The 21,927-nt window shown below is 33.8% G+C and overlaps 1 protein-coding gene across 12 annotated transcripts in view; it reads right to left on the bottom strand.

The window, feature by feature from the left end:
* CACNA2D1 (calcium voltage-gated channel auxiliary subunit alpha2delta 1) overlaps positions 1–21,927 on the bottom strand; it is a 453,733-nt gene that overhangs the window by 27,824 nt on the left and 403,982 nt on the right. For 7 of the 12 annotated variants that reach the window (XM_036010681.1, XM_028525346.2, XM_036010682.1 and 4 more), the window contains 10 exons: positions 21,308–21,328; positions 20,596–20,656; positions 12,408–12,505; positions 9,136–9,223; positions 7,678–7,740; positions 6,932–7,035; positions 6,013–6,099; positions 4,629–4,696; positions 2,339–2,377; positions 544–615 (listed from right to left, as the gene is read on the bottom strand). In XM_036010681.1, coding sequence (XP_035866574.1) covers positions 544–615; positions 2,339–2,377; positions 4,629–4,696; positions 6,013–6,099; positions 6,932–7,035; positions 7,678–7,740; positions 9,136–9,223; positions 12,408–12,505; positions 20,596–20,656; positions 21,308–21,328 — 701 coding nt within the window. The remainder of the gene's footprint in view (positions 1–543; positions 616–2,338; positions 2,378–4,628; positions 4,697–6,012; positions 6,100–6,931; positions 7,036–7,677; positions 7,741–9,135; positions 9,224–12,407; positions 12,506–20,595; positions 20,657–21,307; positions 21,329–21,927) is intronic. The other 5 variants (XM_036010683.1, XM_028525348.2, XM_036010686.1 and 2 more) reach the window with 1 other exon arrangement.

Below are 21,927 nucleotides of genomic sequence, written 5' to 3'. Positions count from 1 at the left end.
GAACTGGAGTGAGTTCCATCTGCAGGGACAACCTCTAGGGTAACCCTGGAGTATTAATCTAGAGTTTAATCCTAAATTCCAGCCCATAAACATTGTAGATTCAGAAATAACATTAGTTGGCAACAAATCCTACTTTGTTAAAAAAACTGTGTGAACCAAATAGCCTATGTGCTGCTGATTTGCAAATTAGGAAGTAGAAAGTTTCACACCAGTCACATGCTAAGTTAGACATTATCAATTGATAAATACTTAATATATGGAAATGTTCTAGATTTCTGAGAGATCAAAAAAAAGTTTACACCATGCTAAGATCCTTAGCGATATGTTTAAATTACTGTGAGTACTAGAAAGTAAGCTTAACTAACATAAGAAAGCCTAGATTTAGAATTAATTTCTTAATGATTTATATCATATTAAGCACTTTAGAATTTATAAGAAAAATGAAACTAGTCATCAGTTTCTATTATGGTATGGAGGAGTTTTGTAATGTTGATCAGAGAAATACACTTTGGAACCTTAGTTCTTTCCTCTTTAGATACATACCTGGTTAGTATAATCATCATGATTTGCCATTAAAAGAAATCCACCATCATCGAGAATCACACAGTCCATTACCTATTAAAATAATAGTAGCAGTGAACCCATTTTTTAGGAAGGTTAGAAGGTTACTTTATCAGTAATCCATTATATATTTAGATGATTATAACAACAGGAGAAAAATTCAAATCGCTATGTATTCTCTTGAACATATATGCTCAAGAGATTCTGATGAAATAAATTAAGGGCAAACATAGGTTCATATCAGTCCCTCAGGACTTGGTATTCCACCACCATCCCTCCTGTCAGCTCAGTGTTAACAAATTTTAAGAACAAATCAGAAGTATCCTTTCTACCATTCCAAAGTCATCTGAAGGAGCCAGTAAATTGGATAGATCAAAATATTTAATAATGTACAATTATTTTAAGCACATATTTAGGATCTCACAAAGAACATTTTTAAATGAGTTTTAGTCACTATGCTTAACAAACTTAAAAAAAAAAACAGAAGCCTGAGGATATTTATTACTATGTTATATTAAAAGTAGTTGGTTGAATGATTTTAGATTAAAAAACAGCAAAACAAGAAATGCCTGTGACTAAGAAAAAACATTAATCCTGAAATATAGAATAAAATCCCACCTAGTTTAAATCATGTTTAAATGCAGAAATCAATTTAATAAATTTTATTTTATAAAAATCACAATTTAAATCATAGTTTTCAGAGTTGGGGACATATGCATGCATTCCATTTTCCTACTGTGAAGGCAGCTTGCTAATAACCTTTGCTCTAAAAACATAGTTTTCATAATATATGTTTACAAAGACTCTGTAAAATGGACAAACTAAAAAATTACTTGTTATTGGCATATAATTTTGATGACTACAAGTGATAAGATGAAATAAACCCCTTGCTTCCATTGGAAATATACACATGCAGGTAAGATGACTAGAAGAGTGGAATTCATCCTTCTTTGTTCAGTATAGGAATAATTTATCTAGTATCTTTCTTCAAGCGTCTTCAGCATTTAACAAAGAAAGGCCACATTTGCTCTTGCAATCTCTCAAACAGAAATAAAATAGAAGACAATGGAAAATCCCAGTCCATATTAGTGGAACTTTATAATAAATTATCTAATTCCTAGGTTTAGTTAAAAAGCACTTCTCATTATTGTAAATGCGGTGTTGGGCAAATTCAGAGAAAGTGCAGAAGACGAGGGAGGACTGCTTTGCTAACTAACAAGTCCACTTCAGTTAGAAACTCCCTATTCAGGGACAGAGGTGAAGATGACTATGTACAGAAGAATCTAACACAATTGAGATAGAAGAGAATACAGTCCATATTGATATGGCTTTATTACAATTTTCTATAATAAATTAATCTCTTTAATTAATGTTTTTAAAAACAGATGCATTTAGCCCTGGCTGGTGTAGCTCGGTGGATTGAGCACGGGCTGCGAACCAAAGTGTCGCAGGTTCAATTCCCAGTCAGGGCACATGCCTGGGTTGCAGGCCATGGCCCCCAGCAACCGCACATTGATGTTTCTCTCTCTCCCTCTTTCTCCCTCCCTTCCCTCTCTAAAAATAAATAAATAAAATCTTAAAAAAAAACCAGATGCATTTAAAGTCAGGCATTAAAAGCATTTAGTTCAAATTGTTACCTATAAATTAGTTCACAACTCCAAAGAATAATGTTTTAGCATTTGGTTAAAATTCCCTGCATTGTTTTTTATTACAAAATCTTAGCAAGAGTAACAAGAAAAAACATAGTTAAAATTTTTATTTCAAAGTTTTGTCTTACATCACTGTTTCTTTTGCAGTCACAAACTGGACCAGCACACTGAAAGACAAAATATAATTATCACCTCATTTTTTAAAATTGAATTTTAATTATTTCATATTATTACTATTTCCCAATTATAAATCAGAATAATTTATCTAGTGTAAAGTAAGATTAAATATTGGTCTAGTCCATAATAAAAAAAGAGAATTACTTCATCTTTAAAATTAGAAAATAACAATTAATAGATATGTACACTAGCATTTTAAATTATAACATTGAAATATTTTTTAATATATTTTATTGATTATGCTATTACATTTGTCCCATTTCCCCCCTTCTCTCCTCTCTACCCTGTACCCCCTCTCCCACCCACGTTCCCCCCCTTTAGTTCATGTCCATGTGTCATACTTATGAGTTCTTTAGCTTCTACATTTCCCGTACTATTCTTGCCCTCCCCCTATCTATTTTCAACCTACATTCTATGCTACTTATTCTCTATACCTTTTCCCCCTCTCTCCTCCTCCCACCCCCCTGCTGCTAGCCCTCCATGTGCCCTCCATTTCTGTGGTTCAGTTCCTGTTCTAGTTGTTTACTTAGTTTCTTTTGGTTTTGCTTTAGGTGTGGTTGTTAATAATTGTGAGTTTGCTGTCATTTTACTATACATGTCTTTTCTTTATCTTCTTTTCTTAGATAAGTCCCTTTAGCATTTCATAAAATAAGGGCTTGGTGATGATGAACTCCTTTAACTTGACCTTATCTGAAAAGCACTTTATCTGCCCTTCCATTCTAAATGAGAGCTTTGCTGGATAGAGCAATCTGGGATGTAGGTCCTTGTCTTTCATGAATTGGAATATTTCTTTCCAGCCCCTTCTTGCCTGTAAGGTCTCTTTGGAGAAATCAGCTGACAGTCTGATGGGAACTCCTTTGTAGGTTACTGTCCCCTTATCTCTTGCTGCTTCTAGGATTCTCTCTTTTGTTTTTACCTTGGCTAATGTAATTATGATGTGCCTTGGTGTGTTTCTTCTTGGGTCCAACTTCTTTGGGGCTCTCTGAGCTTCTTGGATTTCTTGGAAGACTGTTCCCTTTACCAGATTGGGGGAGTTCTCCTTTATTATTTGTTCAAATAACTTTTCCACTTGTTGCTCCTCCCCTTCTGGTACCCCTATAATTTGGATATTGGAACGTTTAAAGGTGTCCTGGATGCTCTTAAGCTTTTCCTCGATTTTTTGAATTCTTATTTCATCATGCTTTCCTGCTTGGTTGATTCTATCTTCCTTCTGGTCCACTGTATTGTTTTGAGACTCAGATTCCTTCCTTTCACTATTGGCTCTCCTTTGCGTATCTTCCTGCATCTCTTTTATGGTAACCTGCATCCTTTCATCTAATTTGCGCCCAAAATCAACCAATTCTGTGAGCTTTCTGATCACCAGTATTTTGAACTGTGCATCTGATAGATTGGCTATTTCTTGGTTGCTGAAAAGGATGAGTCCTGGGGGACTGATCTGTTCTGTAGGAAACATGTCTTATGTCTTTCCCTGTCTCTCCTTTTTTTTTTTTCTTTTTTTTTGGTCTGGTCACTCTTGTTACGGTGGGGGGCGGAGCTTAGGTGTTCACCGGGGCTGGGCACCCCAGTCGCTAGATTGTGACATTTTATGTGGGGGCGGGGTGGGGGCGGGACGGGAGGGAACAATGGTGGTAGTTCTGTTCTCCTGGGCTCAGACCCTTCTCTGGGATTCTGGGCTGCGAGCTCTGCCCTGGTCCACAATCGCTGCCCCACTGGGTCCGCCAGCCGCAGCTTGTGTACTCAGGGACCACCGCTGCGCTCTTGCACCCCGGATGGCTGTTGCACCGATTCCGCGCCAAATTTTCCCCGACCTCCGTGTGCTGCCGACCCGCGCCAGCCCCACACCCGCTCGGCTGGTCGTCGTCCCCTACCAGTCTGGATGTACGGGTCTACTTCAAATTCTTGGCTGTCCAACTTCCATTCAGATAAATCCTCTGTCAGTTCTAAGTGTTATTCTGTCTGTAAATTATTGTTGTTCTATTCTTGGTTGTGCGAGGAGGTACAGTGTATCCACCTATTCCTCCATCTTGCTGGAAGTCCCCGAAATATTTTTCTTTTTATATTTATTACTTGATTAAAAAACACCGTGTTTGAAAAATAGCAACTCATAATTCTATTTCAATGTAGTGGCACTTAAAGTTTCTTTTGCCAGTGTCTGTATAAGATTTTATTTTTAATTTTCTTATTTACATTTGAGGTTATTAAATATATAGCAAAATAATATATTTTAAAAAATTATCTTACCGGATCCCTGATTGATGTTTTGGTGAAGTTCTCTATCCAGGAATTTACATCAATTTTAATTCCAACAACTGAAAATTTATGTAAAAGAAAAATTGACAAATACATTTAAAAAATGTAGCTTAGATTCTCAGATATTTATTTTTCCTCTCATATTTGAAAATTCCTGAATAGGCAAATTAAGTTTCTTGAGAGTAAAAAGAAAACTCAACTTAATTTTAGCAATACATTGAGAAGTTGATTTGAACTAATTTAAAAAACTACAGTTTATATCCACAACACAGTATTCATTTGCCATAACCTGGACAATTAACTAATAAAGACAGTAAGCTAAAAATAAGTGATAGTGTTAGGAATTGCCTTACAAATACAAGGTCATTCAAGCAGAATGTGTAAAGAGTCTTCCCTAAGCCCACCAATGCATGCAATAGGTGCTTACAAAATGTGTGTTGAAGACTGAATAGATGAGAAAATGGGAAGATGAGTGGGTGGGAGTGGAAGAATGAATGAGTGTCTGAGAGAATAACTAAGTAAATCAAAGCAATTGAGTGAATGAAGGACGGGGTGAATTGGTTACTGAGTGATGGAGTGAATCAACGTATGTAGTGGAACCAAAGAGGGATAAAACTGCCCTCAGGAGAAGGAAGGCAATGTACCTACCTTCTACAGGTGGCCTAACACACTGTCTTTGAAAAAAGTCAAATACTGAATCATACAATGGGAAAAATGTAACTGTGACTTTATTGTATCTACTTATTCTGGCCTACTTCCAATTCCCACTGATGCTCAGTTTTACAAATTGTTTAGTTTTCTTGTTTAGTTTTATTTTAGCAAAAGGTCACTTTCTACCTATTTTATTGGAAGCTTTTTAAAAATAGATCTCTGATACCTTTTAATAGATATGGTATAAATATGGCATAATGTATTTATCTTTTCTCCCCAATGATGGAATCTAAACATTCTATGTTCACATCATTATGAATATTCATGTGTATTATTCATGTGGCCATGTATTGTTTTGCATATTTGAAAGTGTCTTTCAGGTTGAACTTGTAGTGTGGGATTGATAGGTGAATCCAGCATTTAGAATTTTGATATGACATTAAATTGATTCCAAAAACTTGTGTAAACATTGCATAAACATACAAACTTCTTTGAAAATTCCTCACCTCTATATATCATCCATTTTATTTTATCCCTAATCCAAGGAAATTTTTATTTTATTTTTTTTTATTTTTATTTTATTTTTTAAAATTTCTCCTCTTTGACTTTATTTTGGTTGAAACATTTTGATGGCTTTCCTGATAAGCACTGACGATTTTTAATATAAATATTAGGTCACAATTAATTTTGGTCATGTATATGTATATGATATATATATGCTTACCTGCAGGTTTAAGAAGTGTTCCTTCGATAGATATTTCTACAGCTTTGCTTACCATAATGCCTGATTCATAAGCACCAGGTCCGCTTTCTAAAAAAAATGGAAAAGAGACCTGTCTAGATAAATCAAATAATATTGAATTTCCTTAAACAAGTAATGATTCCAGTATAGATATATGGTATGTACCAAGTAATTGGAGTATCCATGACATGATTTATATTAATTAACTTTGGGATGTGAATTATTCAGCTTGGCTGCATCTATTGCACAATATAATGGGTGCATGCCAAATCTCTGCCTCATGACATTTGCTAAAGTATTAGGAAGGCAGCTGAAATGGAAAGATTGATCATAGATTCCCCAAACCTGTATTTGTATTTTAGAAGATATATGTCCCTGGACGAAACTCTGAAGTTTTCTGAACTTCAATTTTCCCATGAATGAAAATGAGGAAAAATAGTACCTATACCCAGAGAAGTTGAGTAATTAAATTAAAAATTTGGGGGGAAATAACAAAATAAAATATTTTAAAATATATCTATTATTAATTTCTATAAAAATATATTTAACAAATTGATTTAACTGGAAGAAACTGATTAATTACATTTTAAAACACTCATTAAACATTTTTCAACATATTTTCACTTTGTGAAATGAGGAATTATCTACATGTGTTTCCATGTATCATGCATACCTTCAGATAAGCTGTCTCTATGTGACTGAGTAACTGTTTCCTGGATATGAATTTTCCCTCCTCAATTAACCAGATGTTCCTGTCTTTCCAACGTCAGTATGTAGTGCATACTTAGTAATGACCATTCTGAGCAATTAACTTACAATATATTGTTTTGGGGGAATGCAGGTAGTAGCAAGAATTTATGTTTTAAAAATTGAAAACACTAAATGCCAAAGTAATACTTACTGTTAAAGTAGGGGGCAGTGAATACGTAGTTATCATTATCAAGACTCCTTTTGTAGAAGCTGTCTTCATATGTTTCTGGGTTTTCTTGCCAATTTTCTCCAGCCCTGAGGAGGAAATGGCTCATCATTTTTATTCTTTAATCTAGCTGATAACCTAATTTTCCCTTTGTAGACAAAACTGAAATTTACAGATATGTCTAAGAAATTTAGAGGTGATTGATCAGGTAAATGATACTCATTACTAAGCAATATATCAATTATATAAAGGGTCAGAAAAAGCTGACTCTTGGTATTACTTTGCCATTTACTAACTAGGTAATTCTGGTCAAATGAGATAATTGGTCAATTAATATTAATAATCCTGCACAGCCCACATTACAGACTATTCTGAAGATAAACAGAGATAAGGTCCATGGTCCATCAAAGAACAGTGAAAACAATGAAATGCTATACAGAGATAGCATATAGGCTATAACCATTATGTTCATTAACTAGGTTAGTGTCTACAAAGAAAAAAATATTTTAAAATCTTATATAGTATATGTGATAAGCAAATACATCACTGAAGAACATATAATAGCATTTAAAAAAATAAAATATTTTAATAATGTAAGTACTTTCAAGTGACTCCAGTTTTATCTAGGAAGGATGATCAGTTTCTCTAAAGAATGGCTTCCTTACAATGTATGGATTCTTACAGTAATCTTTAGTAATGTACTTATTTTTAAGGATGCTATTTGAACTTACTCTTTGGGATAAACTCTGGTAATCCCACCATCAGTCACAACAAACCGTGCTTTCACTCCCTTGCTGGAACAGAGGACAGAAGAAGGAAATATTTTATTCAATTTATTCTTTCTAAGGTATTAACTTAGGTGTTGCTGATACAAGGAAAAATAAAACAAATTCCTAAAATATAGAAAGCCAAAGTAAATATATCAATAGGTGCAATTTCATTTCACTAGTTAAAATATCTAAGAAATAAGTACTTGAAGGAAGGATGCTTAAGGAAGTCATCTCATCATAGGAAATAATAATTCAGCTGAATTTTGAAGATGCAATAGGAGTTAATAAGAATGACAGTAAAAGCAGTAATATATCACATGTAGAGCAAAGAGTATGTGTAAGAGAAAGCTAGTGAAGAATGATTGTGTTTGGTGTGATAAAAGCATAATGCACAAGGCAAGAAAGAGGAGGAAGTAAAGTTTCAAGTGCAAGCATCTTAAGAATGGTCAGCTCATGAATGATGTTGAAATCCATGCCGGAGAGAATCACCTTTAGCTTGGAACTGGAACTGCATTTTGAAAGCAAGACTGGGAAATGTGAGTTGTATGGAGAATAGACAGGGGGCTGTTGTATGTAGAGGAATGGGAAGCACTAAAGGCATTAAAATCAGTTTCTGGAGGTTCTTGGAAATGGAAATTAGGACTTTGAGTATGAAAAAGAGAAGAAAACATTGTTAGAAGTAATATTTAGCATATGGTGATTGACTGGAAGTAGGGTGGAGAAGAGACTGTAGATGAGAACCATAGTCAGATTTCTTGCTTTCTTCACTGGGTTTCTTCACTTGGCTATTAGAAAGCCAAGTGAGCTCCCACTAGAAACTATTTTACCACATATGTTGAAACACACACAAACATGTCTATTCATATTGCAGTGTATACACTACATGTAAAGCTGAGTAGTGGCAGATGTTACTCCAGACACACACCCACAACTGCAAATGCAAGTTGTCAACAACTGCAAAATGATTTTCTCGAGAAATTGTTATTAAAGATAAATAATGAGACAACTGTCAGAGATGAGGGCATTGTGGAGCTGGGTGAAAAAGGTGAAAAGGTTAAGCAAAAAAAAAACACAAACAAACCAAAAAACTTGACACAGACAACAGCTTGGTGATTACTAGAGAGAGGCAAAGGGGAATTGGGGGAGGTAGAAGAGGGTAAAAGGGGGATAAATGATGATGGGGGGAGACTTGACTTGGGGTGATGAACACACAATATGACATAGACATGATGTATTATAGACTTGTACACTCCAAACCCATATAATTTTATGCAATGTCATCCCAATAAATTCATTAAAAAAGAGAAAAATAGATAAATGATGAATTTTAAGTTTGAGACCAATTTCCAGAGATTTCCCGGAAAAATGCTAATGTGAAATGGAGGACGTATAATTTTATTAATAAGAACAAATACTTACATGGTTTTCTGCTTACTCCAATAATTTTGGACTAGTTCACTTGTAAAACCTGCATCCAGCAGGACACGATTAATCAAATCCGTGTTACCTAATACAGAAGAATAATAGCTTCAATTACATGCACATAATTTTTGAATTAAGATAATGAGATAATATCCATTTCTTAAAAAAATTTAGAATAAATAATATTTCTATGAATTTAAAAATATATCATATGAATTTCTGTGCTTTCTACATATTTTTTATCTTGCCTCACATTTTTCAGGTTATGGTACAATTAGTAGTAGAAAAGCCAGTTCTATAAAAGAGGAAACTTATTTTTTTAACTTTATTAAAAAGATAGATAAAACACATCAATAAAGAAACAGTGAGGAAATAGTATTCCTCTTTGATTTTGAAATTTTTGGAGGTTAGTATAGTGATTCCAAACCATCATAATTTCATAGGCAATTTTATATATACATATCAAACCACTTAACCACATATTTTTGTTTGTTTATGCCAAGGAACATAAATTACCACAGACTTCCCTTATTCCAAGACTGGCATTTGGAGTCTACTGATAGGGTCTTGGTGAAAGTTCAAGCTCAAATTCAAAGGTAATGAAGTAGATATACATGATGAGAACCAAGGGTAAAATTAATACATATTTATAAAACTTTACCTTCATCCTGTTCTTCTGGCTTCTCTGCTCTAAGTCCATAAAGTTCTGAATAAACTGTAAGTACTCCCTGAATCTTCACATTTATAATAAAATTTCATTTTATTTAGATAAGGAATATATGGTTTTACTTAATATCCTATAACTACAAGAGGTAGGGATAAAATAGGCTGGAAATATTTGGATTGGTTTTAATTATTTTAATTTAATGTATCTTTCACCCAGGATTAAAGGATAAATATAATCCATATTTTAGACTTGATTTCAACTCATTTTAGGAACTATCTTTTTTTATTATATTATTTTAGAAAGAGCATCAATTTAAAAAGTAGCCCATTTGGAAAGTGAATGCAATAATGTAGCTGTCTCCAATCCTTTCAGGTAAAACAAACAAAAAAATGAGACCATTACTGTAATTTGTAATATAACCAAAGTTGTAAATAATTTCATAATTTCATTTGTATTTCCATTATCCTGTACATCGAAAATGTATCTTGAAATATGTCCCCTGCAGCTAATTACACACAATATGTAAACAGATTAATAGTATTAATCTTTACCATTTTACATACACACACAATCTCATTTTCACATTAGTTCAAAATGAAGAAAAATATGAGAAGACAACCACTCTATATTGTGAATATTTAGGTAGGTTAATAAATTATCTTCAATAACTGTAATTGAAACTTTTCTGATGGATTAAATACTTTTATAAAGCAAAATTACTCCTGACTGTACCCATTTAAAAAAAAAAAACTATTTAGATCAGTTAAATTGCAATCACAGTATTTTTAGTTTTACATATTTCTTTTCTTTTAAAGATTTTATTTCTTTTATTTATAGAGAGGGAAGGGAGGGAGAAAGAGAGAGAGAGAGAGAAACATCAATGTGCAGTTGCTGGGGGCCATGGCCTGCAACCCAGGCATGTGCCCTGACTGGGAATTGAACCTGCGACACTTTGGTTTGCAGCCCGCGCTCAATCCACTGAGCTACACCAGCCAGGGCAGTTTTATATATTTTTTGAAACCATGATGTAAAATATGACTGAGGAAAAATCTATAACAATCCGAGGAAAATATAAATTATTTTATAGCTATTAGCTACTTTTTATAATTAAAAATCCAATAAAATTTCAACTCTTTACATGGTTATATAATTACCTCTAACATTTCTTATTGGATCAGAGGGGAGGCAGGTAAAGGTGAGTGAAATGGAGAGAGCGATTGCAGAACAGACAAGAGTATGAATATTAGTCCTATTATACTAAAAGTATTTTGTTTAAACATATTCATACTTTCCTAGGATCTATAGATATACAGTTAAAGAATAATTCAGTAATATTATTTCAGTTCTATCTTGGGAATGCCTATTATGAATAGAAATAAACAATAATGTAAAATAACACTGAAAGGCTCTGTCTCAGTCAGGGTGAGTGCACATTGAGTGGAGAGATATCGAATCACTAATACTCAGGCATGATCGATGTAGACTTCATCTCTCAAGACAGGTTTTCAGAGTAGGTAATTGTTCTTAGAGGTGACGGTTATTTCTTTTTATGAGCTAAATTTAAATTTGAGAGATGGCTGTAAGGATGAATTTTCACTGTATTACTGAGAAAGTGGTTTGTTTAACTGATAGAAAGGGAATTAGTTTTTTTTTTTAAAGGAAGAGAGAAGGGGAGGAGGAAGAGATAGAGGAAGAAGGAGTAGGGATGAACAAAAAGTCAATTATGTATACTTTTTAAAAACTTATATTTACTAAGGTAAATTATTTTTGCCATGCATCTGGTTTTCCTTTGTTACTTCCCATTTGCATCACATTTTCCCTAATAGTGCTTTTATAAAACATTTTTAGAAAAGCTAAGGTTTTAAAATGTTTTAAAAGCTAGGAACCCATACATGTCTATGAAGTTTTATAGTATGAATAATGAAAATTTCTCTGAAAGACACGTATAATATTAAAAACTACTAAAATTTCTTTTATCCCCATTGTGTTTACTTCATAAAATAGGAAGTTATAGAAGCATATTTTTAATACACAAAGTTAACAGTGATCAAAATAAAATGTTAGTAAGAAAACAAAGCATTAAGTAATATATCTTTATATTTTATTTTTATTCTATTCATATTAAACCCATTCTATAAATTGGAAGCTATATAAGTTGATGAAAATGGGTTATATCTTTGTTTTCCTTTATGTAGCAAGAACAATGTGAAGGTGGGAGGTGGGGATGGCTGGGGTGGGGGGCAATGGTGGGGGTAAATGGAGATAACTGTACTTGAACAACAATAAAAAAGAGAGAAAAAAAGAAAAACCTTCAAAAGATCATTCAAAATTAAGCTTCTTAAATTTGATAGGAACAAAGGCAAGACTATCCTGTTTATATTTAAACATTTGCAAGTATCTATTACCTGGCTTTGAAATTTTGATTTCACTTAATAATGTAATAAAATTTCTTTACTAGGGCTGTATTTTCTTATTCTTTACCATAAAAATTTTATAAAGTAACTAAATAAACCATCATAACAACAAACTAATTTGAACCAGGATTTGACCACTTTGGCTATAACCACAGTGAAACAATTATGGTGAATGAATGCATACTTACAAGACGGATTGTTTGGAGTTTTTCTATCAATAAACTCATTGAAATTTAAAAGAAATTCGGTGTTATTATCTGATATTTTAAGGTCATTGCAGTAATCTCTGAAAAAATATTTGAAGACATTGGGTATTAATATCAAAACATTAAAAAATGTACACAGAAATTATAGTAACCCTTTTTTTTTACTTAGCTATATGACTTTGCAAGTCATTGATCTTCTTGTTACCTCCACTTCCTCATTTCTACATCAAAACAACACTTTAACAATAAGTGGTATTATAGGTGATACATATTAAGCATTTGACTTCTGGATAGTATATGATCAATAAATGTTAGTTTTTGTTATTCTTATTGCATTATTATCAATGTAAGTTGTAGGTTTGCAGTTTCCATATAGAAATTAACTGAGAAATTAAAAAACATTCATTTTCACTAATTTCATAATAAACTCATTATGTTAACATTTTATTAGAAGTTACTGTATTTAAAAAAAGCAAACCAATTTAAAAAGTGGCACTGATTTAACTATTTACAAATACCTAATTCCTAACTTAAGAAAAGACAAGCATGCCTCTGCATTCAATCAACTCAAGATTTTGTTTTAGTACATGAAACAAAAAATGTTCTGATACAGATTTGCATTTGGAAAAGAGAGGATTATTTAATAGTCCTTTAAGATAGTTGTCTATTCTTCTTCTCTAATCCTCAACTGAGGATTTGTTTATTGATCTTAGAGAGAAAGGAAAGGGGGTTGGGAGAGAGAGAAAAGAGAAAGAGAGAGGGAGAGAAAAAGACAGAGACAGAGAGAGAGAGAGAGACAGACAGACAGACAGACAGACATGAGAAACACTGATTGGTTGCTTCCTGTAAGTCCCCTGACCAGGGATAGAATTCACAACCTTTTGGTGTATGGGATGATGCTCCAACTGAGTCATCAGGCTAGGGTTGTGTCTATGTTTTTTCTTTTTTTTTAAGAGTTGTAATACTGAATTTGAAACAATGTCAATGAACTTTTTGTACTGTTTCATTAAAACTGAATACACTATCTTATACTTTTGAATGAATCATTTTGCATCTATGATTTTTAACACAATTGGTTATTTCAAAATATGAGTTATGCAGGTCTTCCATGATGACACATTGCATTATACAATATTGACAATGCACACTCATTAATATCATCACTGATTTCAACAAACAGGTCTAAATATTAGGAGGTTCACAGTAACAAATACAAGTTTCCCAAAATTCTTATTTAAAATCTCAGGTTTTGTCGTTGGCAACAAACACTGTTATCTCCTTCAAAGTAAAAATCTCATTTGATTGATTTTTGAGAAAACATCTTCCTAATATTCAAGTCATTCTTCGAGTAAAATGATATTTCATGAAAAAAGAACCTATTTCAGCTCTTAATTCAAACAATCAGACACGTGTTTTCCTTTGAGACAGCCAAGTTACTCGGATACACTACAGAATTTGCATCTTCATTGCACAATGTTAAAAGATATTTTCATGGGTAAAACTTCAATAAAATTAATAATCTTCACTGCTTCAATCAAGGATATATTAAAGTACAACTGCCTTTCCCCCGATCCAGGCACCTGGCAATGAAAACTGCAATGGCACTTAAGTGCTACCACCTTAATTCCTGTTAAAGTGACAGCTCACCATTGCTCTTGTGCCATCAATGCAAATGACAATATGATGAAACAGACAGATATCATGACAGTGTTAGAAAAATAGCTTTGACCTAGTGGATTCTCTGAAAGGGTCTCTGGAACCCACAGGATTCGAGAACCAGACTTTGAGAACTGTTGTCCTAAGGAGTTTTAGAAGTGCAGAATAAATATAAAGCAACATAAATGTAGGATCGCAGTTGTGATTAGTTTGATACAACCAACAGATTAGCTAATCAAATATTCAAGACAAAAATTCAATTAAGCAGTAGTCATTTTCAGATGCAAGTTCATTATCTAAATACAAAATCTCAGAGGGGAGTAGAAAGAATGTCAGAACTTCAAAAACAAAACAAAACAAACAAAAACTTTGTGGTTCATGAAAAATTTTAGTTTAGAAAGTCAAGGTTGAGAAAGCTTACATGATTTGTACTCATTTTATTATTTGTCAGAGCAGAAAGTGACTTCCAACAATGCTAGGCTATTTTGGAAATCACACTAGCCTAGTAGTCAAAGGCCAACATACTGAATTTTGGTGTCACAAAATTGGAAGCTGAAAGCAAGGTACTAGAAGAACTAAGTAAAATGTTGCAAATAATAATTAACAACCCATTTTAGAATTCTGAGTTATTATTAAAAAGCATTTCTATAATTATATTTTATATTTGCTCAATTAATCCTACAAACCACTTTATCAGAAAGTATTTACTATTTTAAAAGTAAAGGTAATATTTTAAAGGTAAAATCTGAAAGGAAACTGAGATTCAAAGATGTAAAAATATTTACCCAAAGGTATGTAACTAGCAAAACTCAAGCGCTGAGGAGAAGCCAAGTCCTTGCATCCCTAATTAGTAGTATGTTTTAACCATACCAAGGGCTTTGAACTTTCACTCTGGGCCCTTCTGCTATTGCCAAGCTCCAGGCCAAAAGGAACTTTGACCTTTTCCAACAGGAGGCTTTTAGTGTTGTGAGCAATGATTTAGACAAAGTCTTTTTTATTTTTTCCTTGCTGGTTGGCTCATGCTCCATTTTGAAGCAGTCTAAAGATAGCTGGGGGGAAAGGACAGTGAGGACCAGATGGGGGTGGGAAAAGTGGGGGCAAGAAACAGGGTTGGAAAGAGACTTTGCTTGATGTGATGGAGCATGATGCAGTGTGCAGATGATATTTGTTGAGTCATACACTTGAAACCTGTATAATTTTGTGACCCAATGACACCCCAATGAATTCAATATAAAATAAAAACATCATTAACCTTCAAGATATTAGTGATTACTTCTGATTATAGTAAACATCATCCTGTCAAATAATAGTTTGACGTTTACTGATAACAAAAGCCAAAAAGTGTTGAAAGCACCCTTAAATAGAGCTCTTGAATTAGGATGGGAACAAAAGTGAAAGGATTTTAAAAATGAATTATGTAAGTAAACACTGAATGTTGTGTTAGTGGATGACTTCTCTAATAATAAGAATGATGGAGAAGGACCACAGAAAATTACCCAACATGCAGAGTGTGGTGCCTGTTCTCCAGGAAGTACGTAGCAAGAGGCTGATGGATACACAGAAGTAATGCCGCTGAGTGTGGCTGGCAGGGTACGTGAATGTCTTGCACAAGATGGACAACAATGTGAACATTTTACCTAACACATTACATGGTGTGTTTGAGTGTGACATTGTTGTGTTACAGAATTACATGCTTATGATTTTGTCATAAAAAATGGTCATTATTTGTGCCAGGCCCTATATTTGAGAATCAAACATGGGTTAGACAGACAGCATTGATGTTGGTTGCCTGGTAGCCGAATGGTTATTCCACAGAGGCCTGGGAGCTTGAAGGCTCAAGATAATCACTCTTAGGTTGTTGTCCCAAAGGAACCACATGTGACAGGGTGGGCAGAGCAATAGCTGTAGTTACCAAAACTGCTAAATAGTTCCCCCAAACATGTGGGAAGACCTGCTGATATACCTTATATGTGGTACTATTTCTCTAAAAGAGATCAATTTTATGCACATTGATCCTTATTTCATCTCCTTTAGGAAAATGATTCCTCAGAAAAGTGAATCTGCGGGGTGGAGAAATATTTGCATAGCTCTGAAGGAACAAACCAACTTCGACTTGCTCAAATACCTTCAGGGCCTGAAGGGCCAAAATACGTTTTGGTCACTTTCTGCTTCTGACCAAATGGGCTTTGAAACTTAAAAGAATTTGAAACTACAAGACCTTTAGTACTAGAAATCTGGCAAATGAATTATTTCTAGAATACTGAAAATGAGTTTGTTCTCACTGAACTTTAGACTATCACATGTTGTTATGTATCTCCCATTCTAATTGATCTTTGAAGTGCCTTCTCATTCCTGAATATCCAAGAAAGATAGTGATATTCATCAGTTTTAGACTTCTCATCCCTAAGACTGCATGCTTCCTAAAGGCAGGAATGTGCCATGCTTCTAAATTCTCATTGTTTTCCTTTTACAGTAGTTTTAAAATCAAGGAAATTGCAAAAACTGATACTTAATCAAGATCAAATAGCTTAATTTATTTAGGAATTAACAAAAATGGTTATATCTTTAAAATTTGCAAACTTTATTCTTTTTTTTTTTTTTTTTATAATTTTTATTTATTTATTTATTTATTTATTTTTTAGAGAGGGAAGGGGGAGAGAGAGAGAGAGAGAGGGAGAGAGAGAGAGATACATCAATGTGCGGTTGCTGGGGGTCATGGCCTGCAACCCAGGCATGTGCCCCGACTGGGAATCGAACCCGTGATGCCTGGTTCGCAGCCCGTGCTCAATCCACTGAGCCACGCCAGCCAGGGCAACTTTATTCTTTAAATTATTTAAAATAACTGCTTTTTAATCCTCTTTATTAAATAACAATCCTTGCCCTGGATGGTGTGGCTCAGTTGGTTGGAGTCATCCTGTAGGCCAGAAGGTCGTGGGTTTGATTCCTCATCAGGGTACATTCCCAGATTGCAGGTTGAGTCCCCAGTCTGGGCATGTATGGGAAGGCAACCAATCAATACTTCCCTCTCATATGGATGTATCATTCTGTCTCTCTGCTTCTGTCTCTGTTCCTCTCCTGCCCTTCACCCCCTACTTCCTCTCTCTCTAAAAGCAATGAAAAAAATGTCCTGGGGTGAGTCTTAAAAAAAAAAGTAAATAACAATCTTTCCTCCTCCCCTTTCTCTTACTACCTCTTACTACAACTATAAATAATAACTTTATTTAGAGCTCATATTTTACCAAAAACTCTGGTAAATACATTGCATGCATTATTTCATTTAAAGCTTATACAAACTCTATGACACAGGCAGTATTAATACAACATCAGCAAATAAAGAAACTGAGGTACAGAGAGTTTGAGTAACACAGCCATGAAAATGAACATCTGGGTAACAGATCCAGGTAGTCTTGCTCTAGAGTTTGCTACACTGTTTCTCATTAATAACAGTGACAAAAATCTATAACTGCTGTCCTATACCACATGGCTTTCTGTGTTTTCTCACCAATTTTTCTTTTTCCCAATTTCCCATCATTTTATTTTCCACAACTCTTTGAATATAAATTCAATACTCACTTTTCCAGGAAAACTTCCTTACAAAAATATTTTACTCATATGTACTGCATGTTCTTTTGATATCCATTAGCATTTGTATATTTAATATACATGCTAATATATTAGAGTAATAAGGAAACTGATTCAAATCCCATATTATACATCTCTAAAACTGTTTCCTGATCTTTGAAATGGGATAATGACACTAATTTATTACATAGTTCTTTTGGGCAGTAAATATAATTATGCATGTAAAGAGCTAAAAACACATTGAAGTGGGCATTCATAGCTTTGTGCCACAAGTTATAACATCACTTCCCTTGTCTGGTATTTTTGCTCTTGGAGAAGGAAATACAGGATTCTATGAGGCAGTCAGCAAGGATGTCTAATCCAGTGAACATAGGAAAGATATTACCAGATCAGGGGTTTGACTGTGGGGTGTAGTAAGCGGTGGGGTGTGTCTGAGTATAGTCCAAAATAGAAAAGGAAATTGTGAGTAAAAAGAGGTAAAGGATAAAAGCAATCCATTTGGAAACTGAGAAAAGGTCAGTGTGGCTGGAATTTAGAGCAAAGTTTGGCTAACTTTTTCTCGAGAGGTCAGATAGTAAAGTAAATGAATCAGGCTCAGTGGGTTATATAGTGCCTATGCCACAGCTATTCAACTTGGCCATTATAGTGAAAGACAATACATCAGTACATGAGTATGGCTGTGTTCCAATAAAACCATACATATACAACAGCCCAGCAGTCTGGAGGCTATGGTTTGATGGCCCTGATTTACAGCAGAGAGAACCACATTGGTAAACTGGGACCTAGTGACAGGGCATTTGAAAGTCATAATATAAAGGAGAGACTATTGTGAGGACAACACTGAACCATTGGTTTGTATTTAGCAAATGAGAAACAATTTATTCACTTTTTAGAAACCCTCTGTGTTACAAAAAGAAGACAGGGTTGGGAAATAAGAGGGAAATGCTGGAGGTGGGGAGATGGGAAGCAACTGTAGTAGCTCAGGAGAGAGAAGGCCTGCTCCCAGACAAAGGCAGCAGTGTTTGACTGACAGACTGGACACTCATAAGGCAAATTCTGTTTGGTAGGACTTAGCGATCAATTAGAAGTTAGATATAAAGCAAAGGGAATAAAGACAACTACCAGGTCTCAAAATTGGGCATTTACTGAGGCAACACAGGAAGAAAAGTTCTCCAAAGAGGACAAATGTTAAGGAGATACTGAATTTGAAGCATGTTAAAGAAATTCCTGCTAGGTTTCCATAAATATGAGTGTAATATTGAAACATGTAGTATAGATATAAAGTCTGAAAATAAATATATTGTTGTTCCTATACTGTAATCTAATGTCAATAAACCACATGGTATGTCTATTTTGTTTCTAGATGTTATGGCCATCTTGTAGATTAGGAAGGCATCACTCCCAGTTGTAGACATTGGCTAGATGGGTGGTATGTTTGTAGACCCAGAACAAGAGGGGAAGAGAGCCTAAGGCAGCACCCTTGTGGAAGGGATCAGAAGAAAAGAAGCATATGAAACAAAGTGAATATGCACCAGGCAGGGAGGAAGATTTTAGGAGTAGTGTGCCATCAAGCAAGAGGTGGTAAAGAGTGTCAAAGAAGGGTATGATGAGGAGTATTAAATACTGAAAAATTCAAGCCACAGAAGATGCTTAAGATCCATGAAGCCAAGAATATGCTCTGTTAACACAGATGTCTCAAAAGGTAATATATATTCCCTATTTCTAGAAAGAATAAAAAATTCAGGTTTCCTTATGCAAAAGTAAAATAAAAGAGTAACTTAGACCAATTTTTATGAGACTTCTTTGAGTTCTTAGAGTAATTTCTTTGAGAAGTATAAAATGTGAGAAATTAATAGTACAAGTTCCTGAATCTATTTTCTTCAATAATTTAGTCTAGATCAGCGATTCAACCTGTGTGCTGCAGGAATTTTAAAAACATGTGACACCTGACTATGCAGTCGGGGCACTGACCTCTTTCCTCTTAGATTGTCACATAAAAAATGACAACAGCCAGCACAATGGTAGTCTTCCACTGTGAATGAATCAAAACTATACCTTTTTTTTGTCAGATCGGCAAAAAAGTGTATCTTTTGGTGTGCTGCAGTATTTTAGTAATTAGTTTGTATGTGTTATGAGATGAAGAAGGTTGCAAATCATTACTCTAGATTAATAAGAATTATATTAAGTTGAATATCACATGTGTCCACTAAAGAGTGGGAATCAAACACTAAGAGAAAGAATAAAAAAAAATAAATAAATACACTTGGATAATTGAATAGAGTTTCAAATAATTATAAGAAAAAAAGAAGTAAATATAAAAATGCATATTAGGAATAGACAAAGATTTTATGAGGGAGAGATATTATTGGGCAGAACGAAAAAAAAGTCAATCTTAAAAAGCATGTGAAAAAATGTCACTATATAACAACGTTTTCTCAGAAAGTTGTGTTGGTGTATTAAAAAAATTAATATGAGGTTAAGACCTTCTATGAAATATATATATTCTTATGTGTACATATACACATATATATCTGTACATATCTATTCATATCTATCATTGTGTGTGTATATATAAAAACATGTCAAAACATACATAGAGTCTGTATGGTACACACACTCACAAATGCAATAACACAACTGGTCGTTTTTGTTGCATAGTTAGCTGCAACAAAAGCAATACCTACATCTGTCTTGTTCACTATTGTGTCCCCACGTCAGCCACTGCTTAACACAGGGAGTACCTGGGTGGCTAAGTAAATGAATGAGCAGGGTTGTCTTTCAGTTTTAAAGTTATTGTTCCCTTTGGTTTCATAATTTGGCATGAAATTAACCAAGAGCAGTCTTGACCCCCAAGTCAGAGCTGTTATCATTTGTTCAAGCTATAAAAAATAAAAAAAAAAATAAAGTAAAATAAAATAAAAACAAAACCAACCTGGGTGCTAAGAATGTATATCCATATTCTTCAAAATTATCTGGCTTCAGTGTCTCTGAATCTGCAAAGATAATGTTACAGGGTTAGATAAGAAATCCAGAGCATAGATCCTGAGATTCTATGGCAATAAGAAGGCATTAGAAAGGTAATCTAATAAGAAAAGTTAAAATAGTCTACTTATAACCCAAATCAAAACACATCAATTAATAAAATTTCCTCCATACTTACAGAAATAAAATCAACTTTAATTTTATAATATGGACTAAAAAGTTATATCAGAGAAAATGTTATGTTTATAATTTTCCCACTTACTAGCTATACTATAACCACAATAATTGATATCAATGTTACATCAGAGGCATTTTATTTAAAATATCAACATAAAAATTTTTACCAATATTATAGTAAAGAAAATGATTTCAATAAATGCCTTAGTGAATTAGTGACATTATTCACATTAGTATGAATTAGTAAGTGGAAGGATAAAAACACAGAAGTATTTGTCTAAGAAAAAACTTGAATGTGAAACAGGTTCTATTCGAAAACATAAGCATGTTTTTTTCCCATTTCTGGACACTAGGATTTGAGTGATCATGGAGGAAAATATAGCAAATGAGAAGCACAAAGGATAATATCCAATAGGAATGGAAAAATCAGTGAAAATGTCAAGTGTACAAAATAGAAAAAAATTGAGCAACGAGAAAATACTTGCCCTTCATTTTGCCCTTTTTTGCTGTCAAAATCCATCAGAAAGAGAAAGCAGGGAAACAAAAAAAAAGAGGGTAAAGCAAAAGGGGTCACAAACAATATTTTATTCAATGATTTTCTTGAATAAAAATATTGTGTATAGATCAAAGGTTCATTTATGTACAGCTGTAGTCTGGAAAAGAAGACACATATTTTTGAAAAATAGAAAGTATGACCTGTCAGTTACTACTAGAGCACTCTCTTGTACTGTAGTTATTTCAAGGGTCCATTTTTCAAAGTGTTTAATGCAGGTGCAATACCAATGATGTTAGCCTATAAACAGAAGCATTTACCAATCATCAAAGACCCACCAGTCATCCCCTCATTTATCTACAAAGAACTGGCTCATGCAAAGTTGCTGGTTGTTAAAAGACCATCATATCTTTCAAGTGACCATGATATAACTGTATAAAATACAACAATGCACTATGCACCAGGGCTGCAGAGACAAAAACAGGACTCACATAAAAATGAAACAAATCTAGTTTACTTAGTTATATATAAAAGGTATATATAAATATACATATTTTTACTTTATTGTACCAAAAATTTATGTTGTTAGTAATAATTGAGTGATGTGCCAAG

Source organism: Phyllostomus discolor, chromosome 10 (assembly GCF_004126475.2).
Source record: "Phyllostomus discolor isolate MPI-MPIP mPhyDis1 chromosome 10, mPhyDis1.pri.v3, whole genome shotgun sequence".
In the NCBI taxonomy this organism is placed as follows: Eukaryota; Metazoa; Chordata; class Mammalia; order Chiroptera; family Phyllostomidae; genus Phyllostomus; species Phyllostomus discolor.
Note: the sequence above shows the minus strand (reverse complement) of the source record. Positions and strands in the feature narration are given on the sequence as shown.